Source organism: Balaenoptera physalus, assembly GCF_965194825.1.
Source record: "Balaenoptera physalus genome assembly, chromosome: 9".
Lineage (NCBI taxonomy): Eukaryota > Metazoa > Chordata > Mammalia > Artiodactyla > Balaenopteridae > Balaenoptera > Balaenoptera physalus.
This window is the reverse complement of record NC_138888.1, coordinates 48,600,234-48,618,024: the sequence shown is the minus strand read 5'-3', so window position 1 is coordinate 48,618,024 and position 17,791 is coordinate 48,600,234. Positions and strand designations below refer to the sequence as shown.

Below are 17,791 nucleotides of genomic sequence, written 5' to 3'. Positions count from 1 at the left end.
AGAGCTGTGGATTTATTCAGTTATCAAAGTTTGTCCACAAGACAACAAAAGACCCCACCCCTGCTGGACTGGTTTTGTTCTCTCTCTTCCTACCGTAAGTATTTCTGGAGTTTCCTATGTGCCTGGCATGGTCCTTAGTGCCGGGTCTACCATGGTGAATGCAACCTCCTGCTCTCAGGGGGCCTGCAGGCTAGCTTGGGAAGGAGATAAAACAAACGAATGGCCATTATATATGTCAGACAGCGACAAGTGCTATAAAGAAGAAGAAAATGGGCTACAAGCACAGATTCTGTGGGTTCTTCAGGTCACACTAAGGACTCCGGATCCCACCTGGGTGTGGTGGGGAGCCACTGGGGCCTGTGAGTATCCTCTACCTCACCCTCTCCTTGTCTTTAAAACATGGAAATAACACGTTATTACCTAGAGAATGATCTGTGATGAGCCAGAATGTGAAAAGCATTTTGACTTTTCAAAACTCTTGAAAAGCATCATGACATTTCCAGGCCTGTGGGTGTCTATTAGCAATTAGGTAGATCAGCGGTCCCCAACATTTTTGGCACCAGGGACCAGTTTCGTGGAAGACAATTGTTCCACGGACTGGGGTGGTGGTGGGGTGTTGGTCCAGGAAGTAATGTGAGCGATGGGGAGGAGCAGATGAACCTTCGCTCGCTCGCCCGCCACTCACCTCTTGTGCAGTCCGGTTCCTAACAGGCTGCAGACTGATACCGGTCCGGGGGTTGGGGACCCCTGGGGTAGATGATGTGTCTATTGTCACTTCTGTCATCATGTTTATTTAACTTGTGGCTCTAGTCACATCTGTGCTATTTTAGCACACTTTTCACATTTGGGTAATACAAATCACCTCAGAAACAAAGGAGTGAAACTTAGCATACTCCAACACTTTGTAAAGCTCAAACATTTCTACGAGACATGAATGATCTTTTCTGAGTTTATTCGTCCCTGATGCTCTTCCTTTCTTTCTAGGCATTTCTCTTGTCTCTGCTGTAGGCTTTTCCTCAGTCTCCCTCTCTCTAATTCCAAGTGTGTTAGAGGCCTAAGTGCTGTAGACCCTTCTCTCTGCTGATTCCCCGGGGGAACATGCCCTCTCTCATGACTAACCCTGCCCAGCATCTCTGTGTGAACTGGGCGGGAAACACTGGACAGACTCTGTCTTTCATCTGAAGTCTTGGTTCTCAATTTGCAAACGTCAAAGGGACAAAGCCTCTGGATGTCCCGCCTTTATCTCAAAGGTGGCAACTACAAATCTAAATTTATTTTTCATTAAATCATTTTACTATGAATAAGACAGTTTGTTATAAAAGAAATTCTTGTAGGTGGAAAATTTTACTAGATGACTGACAAAGTTGATTCTCACTTTAATGTTCTAGGATGCAAATGGAGTTCCTTTCTACCAGCCCTTTTCTGGGGGTCAGATTCCTACTCTGCCAGGCTTCAAGGTGAAAAACCTGAAAGCCGGTTGGGACTTCTCCCTCTCCTTAAACCCCAATATCCAATCCATCACCAAGGCCTCTTGTTTCCCTCTTTGACAAGTCTCTCAAACTTCCCCTTTCCTGTTTAAGTTCTCTGCCAAAACCTGATTCGGGGCCTCGTCCCTCTGGTCCTCAAGCCATGGTGCCCTGCTTTCAGCTCATTGTCTTTCCAATTAATCCTTTTAAACCTCAGCTTCCTAACGTCCACACCTGCCTCCCCGGCAACCATACAGCGTTCCCTACTGCATTAAGTCAAAATCCCCCACCCAGTTTTCTAGGACCCACGTATCTTTTCAACTTTGGTTCTTGCTGCCCCAAACACACAGTTACTCTGGCCTAGTTTGCTTTCCCGTAACCTGTACCCTGCACTCAGCATAACCATGAACTTGCCTCTTCTACATTAACATACCCTAAATGTCATCTCTCCTTCCGCCTGCTCAGCTCAAGTCCCACCTCCCTCATCAAGTCACCTGTGACTACTCCAGCCTTCATCGTTCTCACCAGTGCTCTTGGGAATCAGCGCTATAAACAACAGTTTAATGCTTGACAATAGTAGCTCCCACAATAGCTGAACATATATTGAGGGCTTGCTAAGTGTCAAGCGTCATGCTAAGTGCTTTACACATACGAGGCAGATACCAATAACGGTCCTGTTCTACAGATGAGAAAACTGAACAGAGGTAAAACGATATGCCAGAGGATGCATGTAAATGGTGGAACTGGGATTTGAGCCAAGGGAGTCTGGCTCCAGACCCCACTCAACCACTACTGCCACGCCCATGTGTCCAACACGTCTCTCTACTAGGTATTTTGTCTTTCCTTAAATAGAATGTAAATCCTTTGAGGTTGGAGACCATGTTTTATACTGATCTTCTCCACAGTACCGTGCCTAAGGCTGGTTAAACAGCCACTGCTCAATAAATGTTTTAATTGGCTAAAGGGTCAACCTAGCAATTTATTCAACACTGAAGGCCACAGAGATTCTCTTCCTTTACACAAATTTAATCAAACGGAACAAAGAAGAGAGTGACACGTTGCAGCTGTGGAACAAATAATTATTTTCACCCTTAGAGTTACAGGAAGCAAATCCTCCTCACCACACTCCAGGACTGTCTGACTGAAGGCTCTTGGTTTTTAAGTGAAAACAGGATGAGCAGCTAAATTCATTAGGTCAGGACGGCTCATCCCAACCCCCAGGTCCCAATCAAGTTAATGAAGGTCCTTTATCCCCAGGGGCCAGGCAATCTGCTTTCTTCTGCCTTAAACAGAAACAGTTCTCACTTGATTCAGTTACTGACAGTACTTTATGCATCTTGGTGCATTAAGGCGATGGCAGTAGCATTTCAAATGCTCAAATGAAGGCTGCAGAGACTTGCACTCTCCGGTCCGCCTCCTGGACTACGCGTGTGGAAGTCAGCCAGGAAACGGGGAGCGAATATTCTTTGAGACAATGCAAAGACGTCAAATTGTGGGCTGGGCTGGTCATTTGTGGAAGACCAGGGCAGTCATCTAGGAAAGGGGCTCCAGAGTCAGGCAGACCTGGGTGTGCACACTGGCTTTGTTGGGTGACCATTTAAAAGCCCCCTCAGTCTCAGTCTCCTTGTCTGTAAACTGGGGATGATGACAACCTCATGAGGTTGTGATGAGAATTATAAATAATTTAGAGGGCTCGGCACAGCACCTGGCACCTCATTATACCTAAATAAATGCCACCTATTATTTTACTTGGATCTTAATGCAAAGGCACTGAGTTGCATCAGGCCAGCCAGAGCTCTCCAAACTTCAAGGGAGGGAAGGAGGATGAAGAAAACCCAATACACTCAGCAACCAATCACTGAGAACTTACTCAGCATCCAGCGAGTCCCCAGCACAGTGGGAGTCACCTCCTGCCCTAGGACATTCCAGGCAGCTGTGGGACAGAGCTCACAGGCAAACCCAACAGAAAGCTAAATTGTGGTGCTGGCTTTAGGAACAAGACGGCTCAGGAGAGAGGGGAAGAGGAAGTACCCAGAGATCGGGGGCTTGGGTAGAGGTGGCCACATGAGAATGCTGCAATGTGACCCTCGGTTCTTCCTGGGGCTCCAGGAAGGGGCCAGGAGAGGCCTGGGTGGGGGTGGGGGGCAGGCGGTGGGTAGCTCACATCACCGGCTCTTACTGGAGAGCTGGACTGTCAAGCCTTTTTTCTCTCTCTCTCTTTTTTTTTTTTTTCATGGTGACCAGGCCAATTCCACAGCCCTGAAAATATCCCCTATGGCTAAAACCTGGGCCAAGGTGGAGAAGGCAAAGCCAATGGAGAGTAAAAGCAGCCAAACCCTCCCTACAGAGAATGCAAGTGGTGCCCTAATAGCATTTGCAAGGAGGAAAGGCATTAATATCAACAACAGACACTCTTTTTTCTGAACCAAAGATCCACCCAGAACCCTCTTTAGTTATGAAGCTTCAAACTCTGCAAATTATTACATCCAGTATTAAATAATGTGAAGTACTTCAACTTTAAAGTTACCCTGGAGAATAAAAGAAACCATGAACCATTCCAATAACAGGAAGCTGATTATATTGGTGGGGGGCGGGGGGAAAGGAGGGGTAACAAGGCAGGACTAGGGCAGGATATCCTGTGAAGGAGGTAAAGCTGATCTGACCTGGAACTTTGTGGTTATTCAAACAAAACAATGATTTCAAACTCAATAAAACCTGGCAAAGCAAAACTCAGAATTTTCACATGAGGCCAAAGGAATGACTTTGGAATTTCCCAAACATGTCTGGAGTAATACAACTGTGTGTTTTCCAGTTATTCCTGGTGACACATTCTGTTGCAATTTCTACTTTAGGTTCATAAGGTTTTAGCACCATGTTTAAAAAAAAAATAAACGAAAAGTAAATGGTACAATGGATTGAGATGATATTCCATCGGAAATGCATAGCGGCGAGCGGGCAGCCTGAGAAGGAAGGAGGTGGGGAGTAGGGAGGAGTGCTTTCCCCACTGGGGATGTGGGTGGAGGAGGACCAAGTTCGGCTAAGGAAGACAAGAACCCAGGACCAGAGGCAGGGCCTGAACACGCTGCAAACACGAGGGTTGATTAGTCAGGCATGGATCCCAAGTCTAGTGTGGCTGAATTCACGGAAGGAATATTCAGGCTGAGAGGGATGAGCCAAGTCCCAAGGGGAGCCCCAAATCGAGGACCAGACAGGAAGGAGTAGATGGTCCATCAGCGGGTATTAAAAGCCTAATCAGGACAACTAGAGGACAGAGGGGAGCAAACCCAGCACCCGGGAGAATGGGGGATGAGGCTGGAGGCAAGGCACTGGTCCTGGAGTCCTGCAGTTGAGGAAGGACAGGCAGGCAGGTAAACTGTGCAGGGGCAGAAGTGCCTTGAGTGCCATGGAGGAGAACAGAAAGCAGGCTGTGACATTTCTTCTACAAATCTATGGGGGAGCCAGAAGGTGAGGGGAGGAGCTTGGGCTGCTTGCCTTTCCCCATCACCCTCTTCCCAATGGTGACCAATGACAACCCAGGATAACTCCCACTTGCAACACAAAAGTAAGGAATGAAATTAATTAGCATCTCCTGAAATCATGGGTGTTTGGTCCCTGTGCTCTCAGGAAGGAGATCTAAGACTCATCAGGAAGACTTTGCCTGGGACTTCCCTGGCGGTCCAGTGGTTAAGACTCTGTGCTTCCACTGCAGGGGGCACGGGTTCGATCCCTGGTTGGGGAACTAAGATCCCGCATGCTGCGCAGTATGGCCAAAAAGAAAAACGAAAAAAAAAAAAGACTTTGTCTGAAGTGTCAACTGTGTGTGTGTGTGTGTGTGTGTGTGTGTGTGTATGTGGCGGGGGGGGGGTACTTGTGGAAGTGGCTATCTTGGGTGGAGCTAAGGAAAGGAGGAGCCCTGCTTGCTGTTCTAGAACACCAAAGTGCTGAATAATTCCAATTATCCTTCAGCAAAAGCAGAACAAAAACTCTGATTCATAGCCTGAGTATGACAGACACCACATTTGTGATCTTTTATTCAGAACAAAAGGTAAGAAAGCTGCATGTAGGGCTCTGGAACCATCTGTATGCTGCTGTTCAGGGTGGTGAGAATTCAGAGCTAAGTAAAAAATGGATGTCTGGGGTTTAGCTCAACACAGAAATCACCTCAAGAATCCAGTCACCCCCTGTAGGGGCACTGGACCTGGGTCAGTCTGACATCATGTCACAAAGTCTGCTAGGCATCAAGGAAAAGCACTGGGGTTGGAGATACTGCTTGGGAACAGCTGGTGGCCATACTGAGGGTCTGGTTGGGAGTCATGAAGAAATGGAAGGAAGAGACGATGTACAGAAGACAATAACCACCTTGGGCTGCTTTTCCACACCACTCCCCCGGCCCCCGGCCCGTGCCTTGGGGAGACCAGCCCCATGCTGCTGTGCGCTCTCCTTCAAAACATGGGACAGTTCTCACTCGCACTGTCTGTCCCTGATTATCAGGATGATGCAAATGCAGGAGTTCCTTCTGCCAGCAAAGCAAGACAAGGACAAGGAAGCCAAGTGACATTTTTGATGTTTGCTGGCAGTATGTAGCTCCTATTTACACACTTTAAAATCACAGAGGGTGACCATCTGCTTCCTTCTTGATGATTACTAAGAAACATGGGTGCACAGACCAAGGACTTGCTCTGACCGTTCAGAAACAACTGCCAAATTGCTTTGCTCAAGGCAGCACAAAGGAGAGAGAGACCCACACGGAATACAAAACGTGACCGCCCAGTTCAGAGAAACGGGAAAGGTATTCAGACAAGCGGGCTCTCAGTGACCAGGGCTTACAGCAGGCCCATCTGTCCCCCACCCCCCGGCCCCGGGGAGCAGAGTCAGGGGGCAGCCGGACTATGCGGATGGAAGGAATGAGTCCACCTCCTCCCTGCAAACAGTTTTAATTTGAAATGAAAGAGTGGGGGAGGAAGGAGTGAATTTTCTTTTCCTTTTAGTCTTTGGCTTCCACATGTCCTTTCTCCGAGGATAACACGGTCTGCACCACCCACGTGCCTCTTCCCAGCAGTGTGACCCGCTCCCCCTGCGCTTAACCTGGCCCCGGGGCTCCGCTGTGACCGCGCACGTAAACAAAGCATCCCTCTCGGGAAAGCCGGTGGAAGCCCGGGTGCGCGGTGGAATACAAATGAAGGCCCTCTCTGCCTGTGACGGCAGTGCACCAAACTCGGGATCTGGGAGGCTTGATTGGAACCAGGCTCAGCTCAGGCATGCAGCCCTCAGCTCAGCAGGAAGGAGGGCTGGGACCTGGCCGAGGGCAGGGCGTTCTGCGGGGGAGCCCCGGGCTCTCAGCAGACACCCCCGTGACCAGCAGCCCTGACCGTGGCACGGGCGGCGGCGTGGTCAGTTCAAACAGACGAGCTTCCTGCTCAGAGCTTAAAACAATGGCTGCCCTGGAAAGGGGTCTGCTTTTCGTCAAAGGATGATTTGCTTCTCTAGCATGGGAAGAATTAGATTAAATTCAATAATTAAAAGGGTTTCTTCCCCTCCTCCCCTGACATTTGCTGTTCAGGTCACAGCACACTGTGTGGGAACTGCAGTGCTGTTGTTGACAGAGAACAAGAAACGCATGTGCCGACGGGGGCAGAGGGAGGGCATCTCATGGCGAGATCAGCCTTGATCTGCCACCGGATTACAGGGGCCTCAGAAGAGGCTGATTAATAATTCTGCAGGAGCCCTTGAGCTGGAAAGCTGGCGTTCTGAGTCTGATAATCCCCAGTCATTGCAATACAAAGGAAGGACAGGAATTGAATTCACAGTTCTGAATTGTGAAATTCAAAATTTGAAAGAAACAGGGATCCACTTCTTCCTGTGTTTCTCAACCTAGCTGCCTGCTTGTTTGTGTTAAATGGCTACTGTGCTTTTTGAATCCAAAATCTGATTATATTTAATTAGTACAGGCATCTGGGATTTCTAATACACAAAGAGTTATTAAAGTAACAAATCTTTCTAAAATATGTTCTCCATGAAAGAATGTGTTAATTTATGCAGTAACAATTTTTTAACATGAAATAATTAACATGAAAACCGCAACAATTATGAATTCTTTGCAGTCAAATTTATACGTGAATTTCCTCCAGATAATAATCTATTCAACTTAAACCCTCAATACTGGGAGCATTTGAACAGATATGTTTTTCTTCTATTTAATACACAAACCTAAACCTACAGCAAGTTTTATACAAAGTCCTAAATGCCCCTGTTTTTACATACATTCCAAAGATCCAAAGATTAAATCGCCTTGACATTTGCTTTCTCAACAATGATCCTGTCCTTAACTTAGACCTTAAAACAAACAAACAAAAAACCCTAAATACAGAGCAACTCTAAGTTCCTGTCTTTGTGATGATTCAAATCAGGAGAGGAAAGGGTTAAATAGGCAGGTCTTCCATGTGGGAGACCCTATGGAGGGGGTCAGGAAAGACCAAGAGAGGGGGAGTGTGTGTGTGTGTGTGTGTGTGTGTGCGCGTGCGTGCGTGTGTGTGTGTGTGTGTGTGTAGAGAGAGACAGAGACAGAGAGGAGGGAGAGAAGGAAGGAAGGAAGGAAGGAGGGAGGGAGGGAGCAAGCACGCAGTACTATCACTCCACTGGATCAACAATAGTGATGTTACTATTGGTACCTCTACTAACTAAAATTCTACAACTATCAGCTCAGCATCTGCTTTGTGCTAAGTGCTTTATGTATATTCTCAGGGAAGTATACAACAGTTCTCTGATGAAGATAACTATTATTATCCCTGTTTTCAGAGGAGGAAATAAAGGCTTAGAGAGGTTAAGTAACTCGTCCAAAGCCTCACAGCTAATTAGCAGTGATGCTAATGTTCACATCAAGATAATTTGATTTCATGGGTCATGCTCTTAACCAATCCAGTCCCTGCCATCTCTGGAAGGGGGTGGTACGTTCGCACATGCATGTGTGTGTGCGCGTGCAGACGCATGCACAACCATCAATGACACTGCTGAGAATGCCCATCGGATGTTCAGAGTTGACAAGATTAAAAACAACAGTGGCAAGGAGGCAGGGACAATTCTCAACAGAGAAGGCAAATCTGCTGGAGAAGATGGTGAGTAGACCACCGGCTCCCAGCTGTGTGGTCAGAGGGGCCCTTGGGGATGTAGGTAATACGAAATGGTGACTGCCCAGATAAATAGAATTGGCTGTAAAATAATGAAATAATATATTTTTTCTCTTACAAGATTGATTTTTCTTTACTGATTACTAATAGTTTTTTCCTTAAAAATCTTTTTTAGGTAAGAAAATAAAGACCCCTTTCAAGGAAAGTTTACATCAAATACAAAAAGTTCAGGTTATAAGAATGGTTTTTATATTTCACAACCCTCCAACAACTTTTATAGAGAGCCCATTTAATTCTCACACTAATTATGTGAGGTTATTATTTTTATTACCTCCATTTTACAGATGCTAAAAAATGAGGCTCAGAAAGGTTAAGTGATTTGCCTGGGGACACACCAACCTTGTAAGTGAGAGCTAGTTCAGACTCGGGCTTCCTGACTGCCAACCACGGCTTCCTCAGCCTCATCAGGCTGCCTTAGTGGCCTACAGGGAAGTACACCACCAGTAAACAACACAGTGACTGTGTATTCTATCTTTAAAGATACGGCCACAAAACCTGCTGGGTGGCATAGGCCTGTCCTAAGACCAACAATTCCACTGCAGGGAATATACCCAGGAGATAGGAGGACATGACCGCCACCACGGCAGCTAAATTCATAAAGACCCTCAGTTAGAAATACCAGTAGAATGGATACACGGATCTATTTGTACAATGGAATACTACTCAGCAAGGAAAAGGAAAGAACTACTGTTACATGCAGCAACATGGATAAATCTCACCGACCTGATGAGAAAGAAACTAGACACAAAAGAGTAATACTGTATGATTTGTTTATATGAAGTTCAGTTACAGGAAAAAGGAATCTCTGGTGATAGAGGTAAAATAGCGGCTATACCCCTTGGAGTGGTGACTGGCTGAAGGGGATGAGGAGGTCCTTAGGGGGCTGGCAGAGTCTGTATCTTCATCTGTGGGTGGTTTCAGGGGCACATACGTATGTAAAAGTTCACTGAGTTGTACACTTCAGACTTATTCATTTTATTGTATGTATATTTTGGCTCAATAAAAAAAAAAAAAGTGTCCACAAAAGCAAGCCATTCTGATACATAAGCCAGGTCTATCTGAGCTTGTTAGGCTTAAATCAACATTAGTCAGCACGGAGCCTCCTGAAAACTCATGAAGAAAGTGTGTCAAGAATTCTCCCACGGTCTGTGTGAGCTCTGGAGGAACTGATGGCTGGAGGGGTTGTGACTGGACCTCAGGGGAGGGTGCAGGCGGCTTGAGGGTGAGAGGCCACGGTCAGCTAAGGGGTGGTGGTGCCGTGGTGGGGAGGGCTGGGAGGTGAGGCCCCATGGCAGTGGGAGCAGGTGAAGGCACCCCGACTGACCTCTCTGGGCTTGGGCACCAAGCTTGGACATACTGCCCCAACCACCTCAAGCTCAACAAATCCCAAGCCAAACTCACCCTTGTTCTTTGAAAATAAGACCTTCTTCCCAACTCACTCATTCCTGTTGTTGGCAACTTCATCCTTGTGATTATACGCATGTGACCACCAGGGAATTACCTTTGATCCCTCTCTCCCTTTCCAGAATGGTGTTTGAGCCTTTTCACATGTCTACAGCCCATTTTCGCATCTGTTTATCCCCCAAGAACTTAGTCTTGTCCAGGATATGATAACAAGAGTCCTTTTTGTTTACCAGTCGCTACGTGCTGGGCACTGCGCTAAAAAATTTACATGTGCTGTTTCACTTAATCTTTGCAAAAATTAAAGCACAAAGCAGGTAAAGTATATTTCCACTTTACAGATAAGCAAGCTGAGGTGTGGAAACGTTAAGTAACTTGCCCAAGGCCCCAGAGCTGGTGGATAGCAGGGCTGGGTTTCAAATCTGGTTCTACTCCAGGCTTGCTGCCTGCCCCCGTGCAGTCTTTGGCTTCTTTCTATCAGCAGCTCCTAGCAATGCCCTTTCACTTTGAAAGGCGCTCAAATAATTAATTTTGCCATTGCTCAGAGATCCTGATTGGACAGAACGTAACAAGAGTTTGTGACTAAAGAAGATCTAGCTGCTGTCACTGGGGGACATGCAGAGGTAACAGAGAATGAGCGATACCAAATGATTTCTAGCGACCTCCAGAATGCTGTCGGCCGAGGACCACCCTCCCAGGTTTTGGGTCTGGTCTTGACCTTCTCCCCTACAGTCCAGTGGGGCAGGGAGGAGGAAAGGAACAGAGGAGGGGCAGTTTAACCCAGGTCCCAATTCCAGCTCTGCTGGTGCCGGGGGAAATGCCAGCTCATCCACTCAGGGGGGGCGACAGACATTTCCGTGTGCCTTAGATGGGAACCTCACAACTGTGCTGAGAAACAATGGTCACCCACAGTCCTAAAATACCTGTGATTGGCACACGCTTCTGAACAATGCCCACACTTCCATAATCAAGATGCGGCCTGGCTGTGGCCTGTGGGGAACATAAAACCTGATGTGCAAATATCTTCAGGCACGTGGAGCAGCTGTCTGGAGGAGCTGACTAATCCGCTGCAGAAACTTCAGCATGAAGCACGCGTGCCATCTGCAGAGCACACAGGCAGATACACACCAGGCCCTTCCTGCCTCGTAAAGTGGCCCGGGCAGGGCAGACCCTCGGGAGGCATTTTGTAAACAGCTGGGCTGTCTCAGAGCTGGCAAATGAAGGTCTTCCAACTCTCTCACACATGCACTTTAGAAGGTGCCCCTTAAAACCTTTTCCATAAAATAAAGGGGAAAAGGAACTTATGTCTAACCTTCTCAATTTTTATTTTCTGTTCTTTTAATCACTGTCTTGATGAGAGACAGTCAGCGTAGCTTAAGAGGGCAGATGTGATAGGGCCAGCCATACCTGGATTCAAATCCTGCCTCTGCCATTTTACTAGCTGTGTGACTTTGTACACGTTACTTAACCCCTCTGAGCCTGTTTCTATCTTTCTCACTCCACTTCTCACATTTGCCTGCTCGGGCCTGGCACTGGGTAGGTATCCTATAAACGCCCCTGCTCCTTCTTTTTCCTCCGTTGCAGCATTTCTTTTATTCTCCTTGAAAATCCCGGGGCCCCAGTCTTTGTTTGCTTTCCCCCGGTTCAGTTCTCCAGTTCATTTACTTCTACTTACTTATCTCCTTCCAGTGTTTGGCATGGATGGGAAGATACTTGTAAAAGGGAAGATAGAAGAAAAAAGAATTTTAAGAGGGAAGGGTGGAGGATTCTATTTGGAAATTAAGGGTGTGAAGCTGACCCTTTGAAGGGCATCAGGACGGCATCTGGGAAGGTGATGGTGGAGGTGAGGAAGCCACCAGAAAGGCAGTCAGGACAGCTCTCCAGGGAGGAAGGCAGGGTGGCCAGGGCTGAGGGTGGCCACGCGGGCCCTGCCTCACAGCAGCAGCACACTGTGAGGGGACAGCATCGAGGGGCTCCTGACATGCCTGCCCCCGGACTCCAATCGCCCAGGGCCACAGCCAGGGGCACCTCACCCCGTGAACTAAATACCCAGCCCCGTCAACAGCATCCCTGCCAGCGTGCTCGGGCTTCTGGCCCTGCAACCTTCTCAGTTATTGATGGTTCAAGGCTGTTAACAACAAATTCTAGAGAGTCCAGGGCCCAGGAGAAGGGGAGAAACAAATCCTGAACCGCTCCCTCCAGCTGCAGAATTCCACTCACACACGGAACGATGCTGACACGACCCACTCCACTCCCACCCCTTCCTAAATCAAAGATTCATGTCTCGCAACCTTCACCTGCTCTCCTCTCCTTCCGGGTCCGTGAGCTGGGATCTCACAGGTTTGCCTCAGGGTAAACTCTCTCATTTAGGCCCAGGTCGCAGACCCGGGGGCGCTGCAGACCCTCTTAGCTCATCTTGACTCAAGATCACATCCACGTTCCTCTTTGGACTGTGGAGCCAATCAAAGCTGCCTGTGTGCCTTTGATTAGTGATATGGCACACCATCTGGCCCTGCGCTGGTGTGTGTGTGTGTGTGTGTGTGTGTGTGTTGCTTGTTGTGTGGGCATTTGGCTCCAGGACAAGAACTGCCACGTGCTGGGGAAATTCAAATAGCTGAGCTGTCTGACCGACCTGTAATTTAGCCTTTGGACAGCATCTGTGAGAGGCAAGGTCTTAGTTTAGCGTTTTTCCTCATCACTTGAGACTGCTGAGAAGGATAAAAGGAGGGAAGAATTGGCATGAAATGAAAGAATTGAAAAAGAAGGAAAGAAAGAAGAAGAATGGCAGAGGTGGCCATGATAACCTCTAGCAGAAAGCACTGCCCTGTAATCCACTCCGGTCACTGCTCAGCCTTGCTCGGAATGACTAGGCTTTGGTTAAAAACAATAACAGTGAAGGTGACCCCTTTCCGTCAGACACGAGCATTATCTTTTCCATAAGGAGCCTACATTGACTGCAAACTGCACACTTAGTTCCACACATTTATCCTTTGACCACTACGTGAGGTTCCAGGAAGAAAGGAAATAACGCCGGGAATTCCCTCCCCAGTATCTAGTGCTCTAGAAGCATCTGAAAAGCTGTCCCACTGGAGTGGCTGCTGGTTTGAGATGTATTTTATGTAGAGGTTAATTCCTATAAATCTTTGGAGGGGGCAGGATGGAGGGGATGATTAAAGGAGGTGGAGCTTCTCCAGGGGCTGAGTTATTCTCTTCTGTCGGCCCTCTACATCCCCTTTCTACTCGTCTTCTCCCTGCTCTGGACCCATCAGGACTCGTCAATGGGCTCCTTTGACCGCTGGCTCTAGTGGGGCTTGGCAGAAGATCTGGAGGAGGGCTGAAAAGTGAGCTCGGCCACGCACCCCCCAGATCCGCCCCAGCTGCCCGTCTCCACCCGAGGGGGCCTCTCTGCACAGCTGCTCATTCTTAGTTCTGATGCGGTTACCAGCTCTGGGATGCCGCATCACGCCCTGTCGGTTTTCCTAAACCCTGCCCAGGCCATTGTAAATAACTCCTTTACTAAATTCTCCAATGAGCGTGCCTTCTGTTTCTGGCTGAGACTCTGATGGAGTGTTGAGCTACTACTCGACTGCTCTCTTGGCCTTCCGCAGCCCTCTCCTCCCAAGGCAAAGTGTCCCGAGCCTGGGTGCAGGGAGGAGGGCGGCACGAGCCAGGAGGACATCAGCAGACGCTCACGCACCAAAAAGCAACATCTCGTTCACGCACTGAACCCACCACAGTCTCCCACCTGCAGAGCTGTCAGATTCCCGCCAGATCAAGAAGGAAGAACCCAGCCAAAGAACGACAGTCCAAACATTTTCTGGAGGAAGGAAGAGAAGGAGGGAGGAAGGGCTGGGTGGGATGTGATCACGAGCCTTCCTCATTCAAGTGCCCACCTTGTCTTGCTGTGTACTCATTGTCCTCGATCAACCTGGCCAATCCGAAGTCGGCGATCTTGCAAATTAGTCCATTCCCCACGAGAATGTTTGCTGACCGCAAGTCTCTGTGGATATAATTCATGCGCTCGATATACGCCATTCCCGCAGCAACCTGTGGAAACCGAGGAACACACATTACATGTGTCTCCATGTACTCACACGTCAGTAAATCTAAGGCAGGAATCAAGGTACCACAGGGCCTACCTGTGCTGCCATGTCCACAAGGTTTGGTAACTTCAGAGCTCTTCCTTCTCCATCTTTTAAGAAATCGAGTAAACTTCCTATGAACAAAACATAAAACCATTCTGATTTCCTTTGAAAGATAAAAATTCCCGACGAAGGGCTGTATTTGGTTTTCTTATTAGAAGTAACGAGGTAATTAAATGAAATAGTGCTATCGATAAAAAAAAAAAAGGTTTACACAAAAAAAATACAGGGCAGAAGAAAATCTATGCATTGGAAGGCGGCAGTTTTACCTTTTAAAAATAAACTATGGTGGGACTTCCCTGGTGGTCCAGTGGGTAAGACTCCGAGCTCCCAATGCAGGGGGCCTGGGTTTGATCCCTGGTAGGGGAACTAGATCCCACATGCATGCCGCAACTAAGAGTCCACATGCCACAACTAAGAAGTCCTGCAGATCCTGCATGCCGCAACCAAAAACATGCTGCAACGAAGATCCCACGTGCTGCAACTAAGACCTGGTGCAGCCAAAATAAACAAAAATTTTAAATAAATAAATAAATAAATAAATAAAAACAAAGTTGATAACTTTAAAGAAAAAACTATGGTGACTCCATTTCTAGGGACACCAGAAATGGGATTAAAACTAGAAAAAACAGGACTCAATTCCCTTTATGTCATAGGAAGAACATATTGAAAGGCTGCACCACTTCGATCTCATTCCCAATCAGCAACCCCAACAAGAGTGAAGTGGGGAAAAAAGCACCCAGCCAAGTGGTTCCCAAAATGTGGTCCTGGAGCAGCAAGAATGGCAACCCCGGGGGAACTAGTTAGAAATGCAAACTCTCAGGTCCCACCCCACATCTACTGAATCAGCAACTTGGGAGTTCTGGCCTAGAAACTTGTATTTTAAGAAGCCCATTAGGTGACTCTGATACAAAGTAAAGTTTAGAATCATTGGCCCAGCTTATTGACAGATTTTAAATCAAGAAAAGAGTATCTGAGGAATACAGGGTGGGGCAGGTAGCTCCCCACATTAGATCATGGCCAATCAGGCCTTAAAAGATCTCTGAAACAAAACGGCTGGAGCTTCGGAGCCACTGTGATGACACAGCCTAAGGAGCTCAGAATGAACACTGGGGCTGAAACAATCACAGGCAGAGGCTGGAGGCTCATGTGATCATTGGTGACTTTTTTCATACTTTAATCACAAAGTTATTTACCAAATAACCCTGGGTACAAAGGACAAACAATCTTTCAGGGAATAATTCCAAATATATTTTAAAAGAAAGTACGTGGAAAGGAAAAATTACACTGGTGTCCTCTGATGTACAACGAATTGCCTTTTAAGGCTGTTTCTTGTTTGGTTCATCTATTTTTCCAAAACAAAGTGATCTTTGGCCTTATCCCCAACAATATTGCTTTGATTAGAAAGAGAGAAAAAGAATGAGACTAAAATGTGCTCTTTAAAAGCGTGTCTTTCTACGTCTGATGTTTAAGAAGGGAGCTGAAAAAAAAAAAGATGTTGAAAAGATGGAGACTAAATTTAACCCAGAGATCAGTGTCTGATATTAATTGTTCAGCCCTGCAAAAAATTTAATTTTTAACACAAGCTCTGGCATTCCAAATAACAGCAAACTATTATAGCTCTCTGTATCACCCCTGATACTAGAAATGAATTTCTTTAATTATGGAGAGAAGATGGAACTCCTGACACGTGCAGCATGCAAAAGGTACTGCGCTTCACAAGAATCCGGGGGGCAAATTCAAGGTCATAGACTGTTCTTAAAATGTTTTCATTAGTGAGCACACAATTTGTGCGTCTTGATAAGAATGCTTGATTCATGGAGAAAGGAGGAAAAAAGCAAGCAGGCAGCTCCATTTCCCTCCCCCAAAAAAGCCTGCAGGTCCCCGTGAGGGGGAGCCCGAGAGGCCTGGCCTGACCTTTGTTCATATACTCGGTGACAATGTAGATGGGCTCCTCGGACACCACCGCATAGAGCTGGACCAGTTTGTCATGCTTCAACTTCTTCATGATCTGTGCCTCCTCAAGGAACGATTCAGGGGACATTGTGCCGGGTTTAAGAGTCTTTATGGCTACTTTTGTGTTTCCATTCCAGGTACCTGCAGACACCCCACAATATCAAGTCAAACCAAAGATCCTCTTTTGACGGAAAAAAAAAGTTGTTTAGTGAGTAGCTATTTGCATAAAGTCGGATTTTAACTTAAAAAAAACTTAACATATTTTTTTTTGTTGAACAAAGACAATCAAATGTAAGGACTCTGTCAAGTATTTTCAACAGGAAAAATGTGTTTAGTTATGGCTATATCATGGTTTATAATTTTTAAAATTTTTTTTGTGATTTTGATATATATCACTTTCCTTTTCTGGCTCAGCCATGTGATTACAAATTTGTATCAAAAGCTCTGGATGGATACATCTTTTTTTTTTCCTTCCAGTTTTACTGAGATATAACTGACATACAGCACTGTATAGGTTTAAGGTGTAAAGCATAATGATTTGATTTACGTACATCACGGAGTGATTATCACAATTAAGTTTAGTGAAATCCGTCATCTCATATAGATACAAAATTAAAGAAATAGAAACAATTTTTTTCTTGAGAACTCAGGATTTATTCTCTAAACAATTTTCATATATAACATACAGCAGCATTAATTATATTTATCATGTTGTACGTTAGATCCCTAGTACTTTCTGGACACTTCTTTATAAGGATGAAAGTCTACGGGTTAGAACAGGACTGGCCATCCAAGAGCCATCCCCTAGGCAGTAGAGTGAGCATGGAAGAAATTAGACTAAGTTCTATTTTATGGGGTGTGCCATTTAAAAATACATGGCAACACACTGAGGATGTTTGGAGATTACCTCTAGACTTTTAGTTGTCAGCAATGGATAAGCTGCTTGACTGAGTCCTTGAAAAGCTGAGCTAAGTGTGCTGATAAGCATTGGCAAGAAGCTCTCGGTCCACTTGCCAATACTTCAACCAGTAAAGAAAAATTCCTCACGCTTACTGATGGTCAGCCACAAGAACAGTGACTTCTATCAGACAGACTGGAAAAATTAAACAGCAGCTAAGAGGGAATAGAGATACCTGAACTTCACATGTTTAAAAAAAAATCTAGGAGTTCAGAGGCAGGCCTGGTTTATGATCACCATCATTTACCTCATCTGTAAAATACAGAAATGGAACTGGATTCTCTCTCCAGTCTCTTTCAGCACCAAAATTAAAGAAAAAAAATCTAAATTCTATGTGTATCCATTATTAGTCCTATGACTTTGAATTAAAACTATTTATAAGGGAAACAGAAAAATCTACTAAGATTATATTGTTTTCTATTTGGAAAAGAGGGCTGGTTTGAATTAACTTTATATTTAATATAACTGATTTAGAACTAAAAGATTCTATAAAGTGGAGCAACTCTTGTTACCCTGTTAAAAACATGATTCATAAAATCACAGCATGCAATCTACAAAAATATAAATTATCAAAGAATAAGTGGTTTAAAGAAGAGTTCATTCAAATCTTACAGAGGACTGACCACTTAAACGTAAATGGGAAATTTGACACCTCGTAAGTGGTCTATGTGAGTGTTTTAGCAC

General features: G+C 46.0%; 1 protein-coding gene and 1 long non-coding RNA gene across 3 annotated transcripts in view; both read right to left on the bottom strand.

Moving 5' to 3' along the window:
• FYN (FYN proto-oncogene, Src family tyrosine kinase) overlaps nucleotides 1-17,791 on the bottom strand; it is a 205,159-nt gene that overhangs the window by 16,568 nt on the left and 170,800 nt on the right. The window contains exons 9-11 of the mRNA XM_082475311.1: nucleotides 16,111-16,290; nucleotides 14,191-14,267; nucleotides 13,945-14,098 (exon numbers count right to left, since the gene is read on the bottom strand). Of these exons, the coding sequence (XP_082331437.1) occupies nucleotides 13,945-14,098; nucleotides 14,191-14,267; nucleotides 16,111-16,290 (411 nt within the window). The remainder of the gene's footprint in view (nucleotides 1-13,944; nucleotides 14,099-14,190; nucleotides 14,268-16,110; nucleotides 16,291-17,791) is intronic.
• Nucleotides 1-17,791, bottom strand: part of LOC309667183 — a 238,789-nt gene that overhangs the window by 160,549 nt on the left and 60,449 nt on the right. The window lies entirely within an intron of this gene.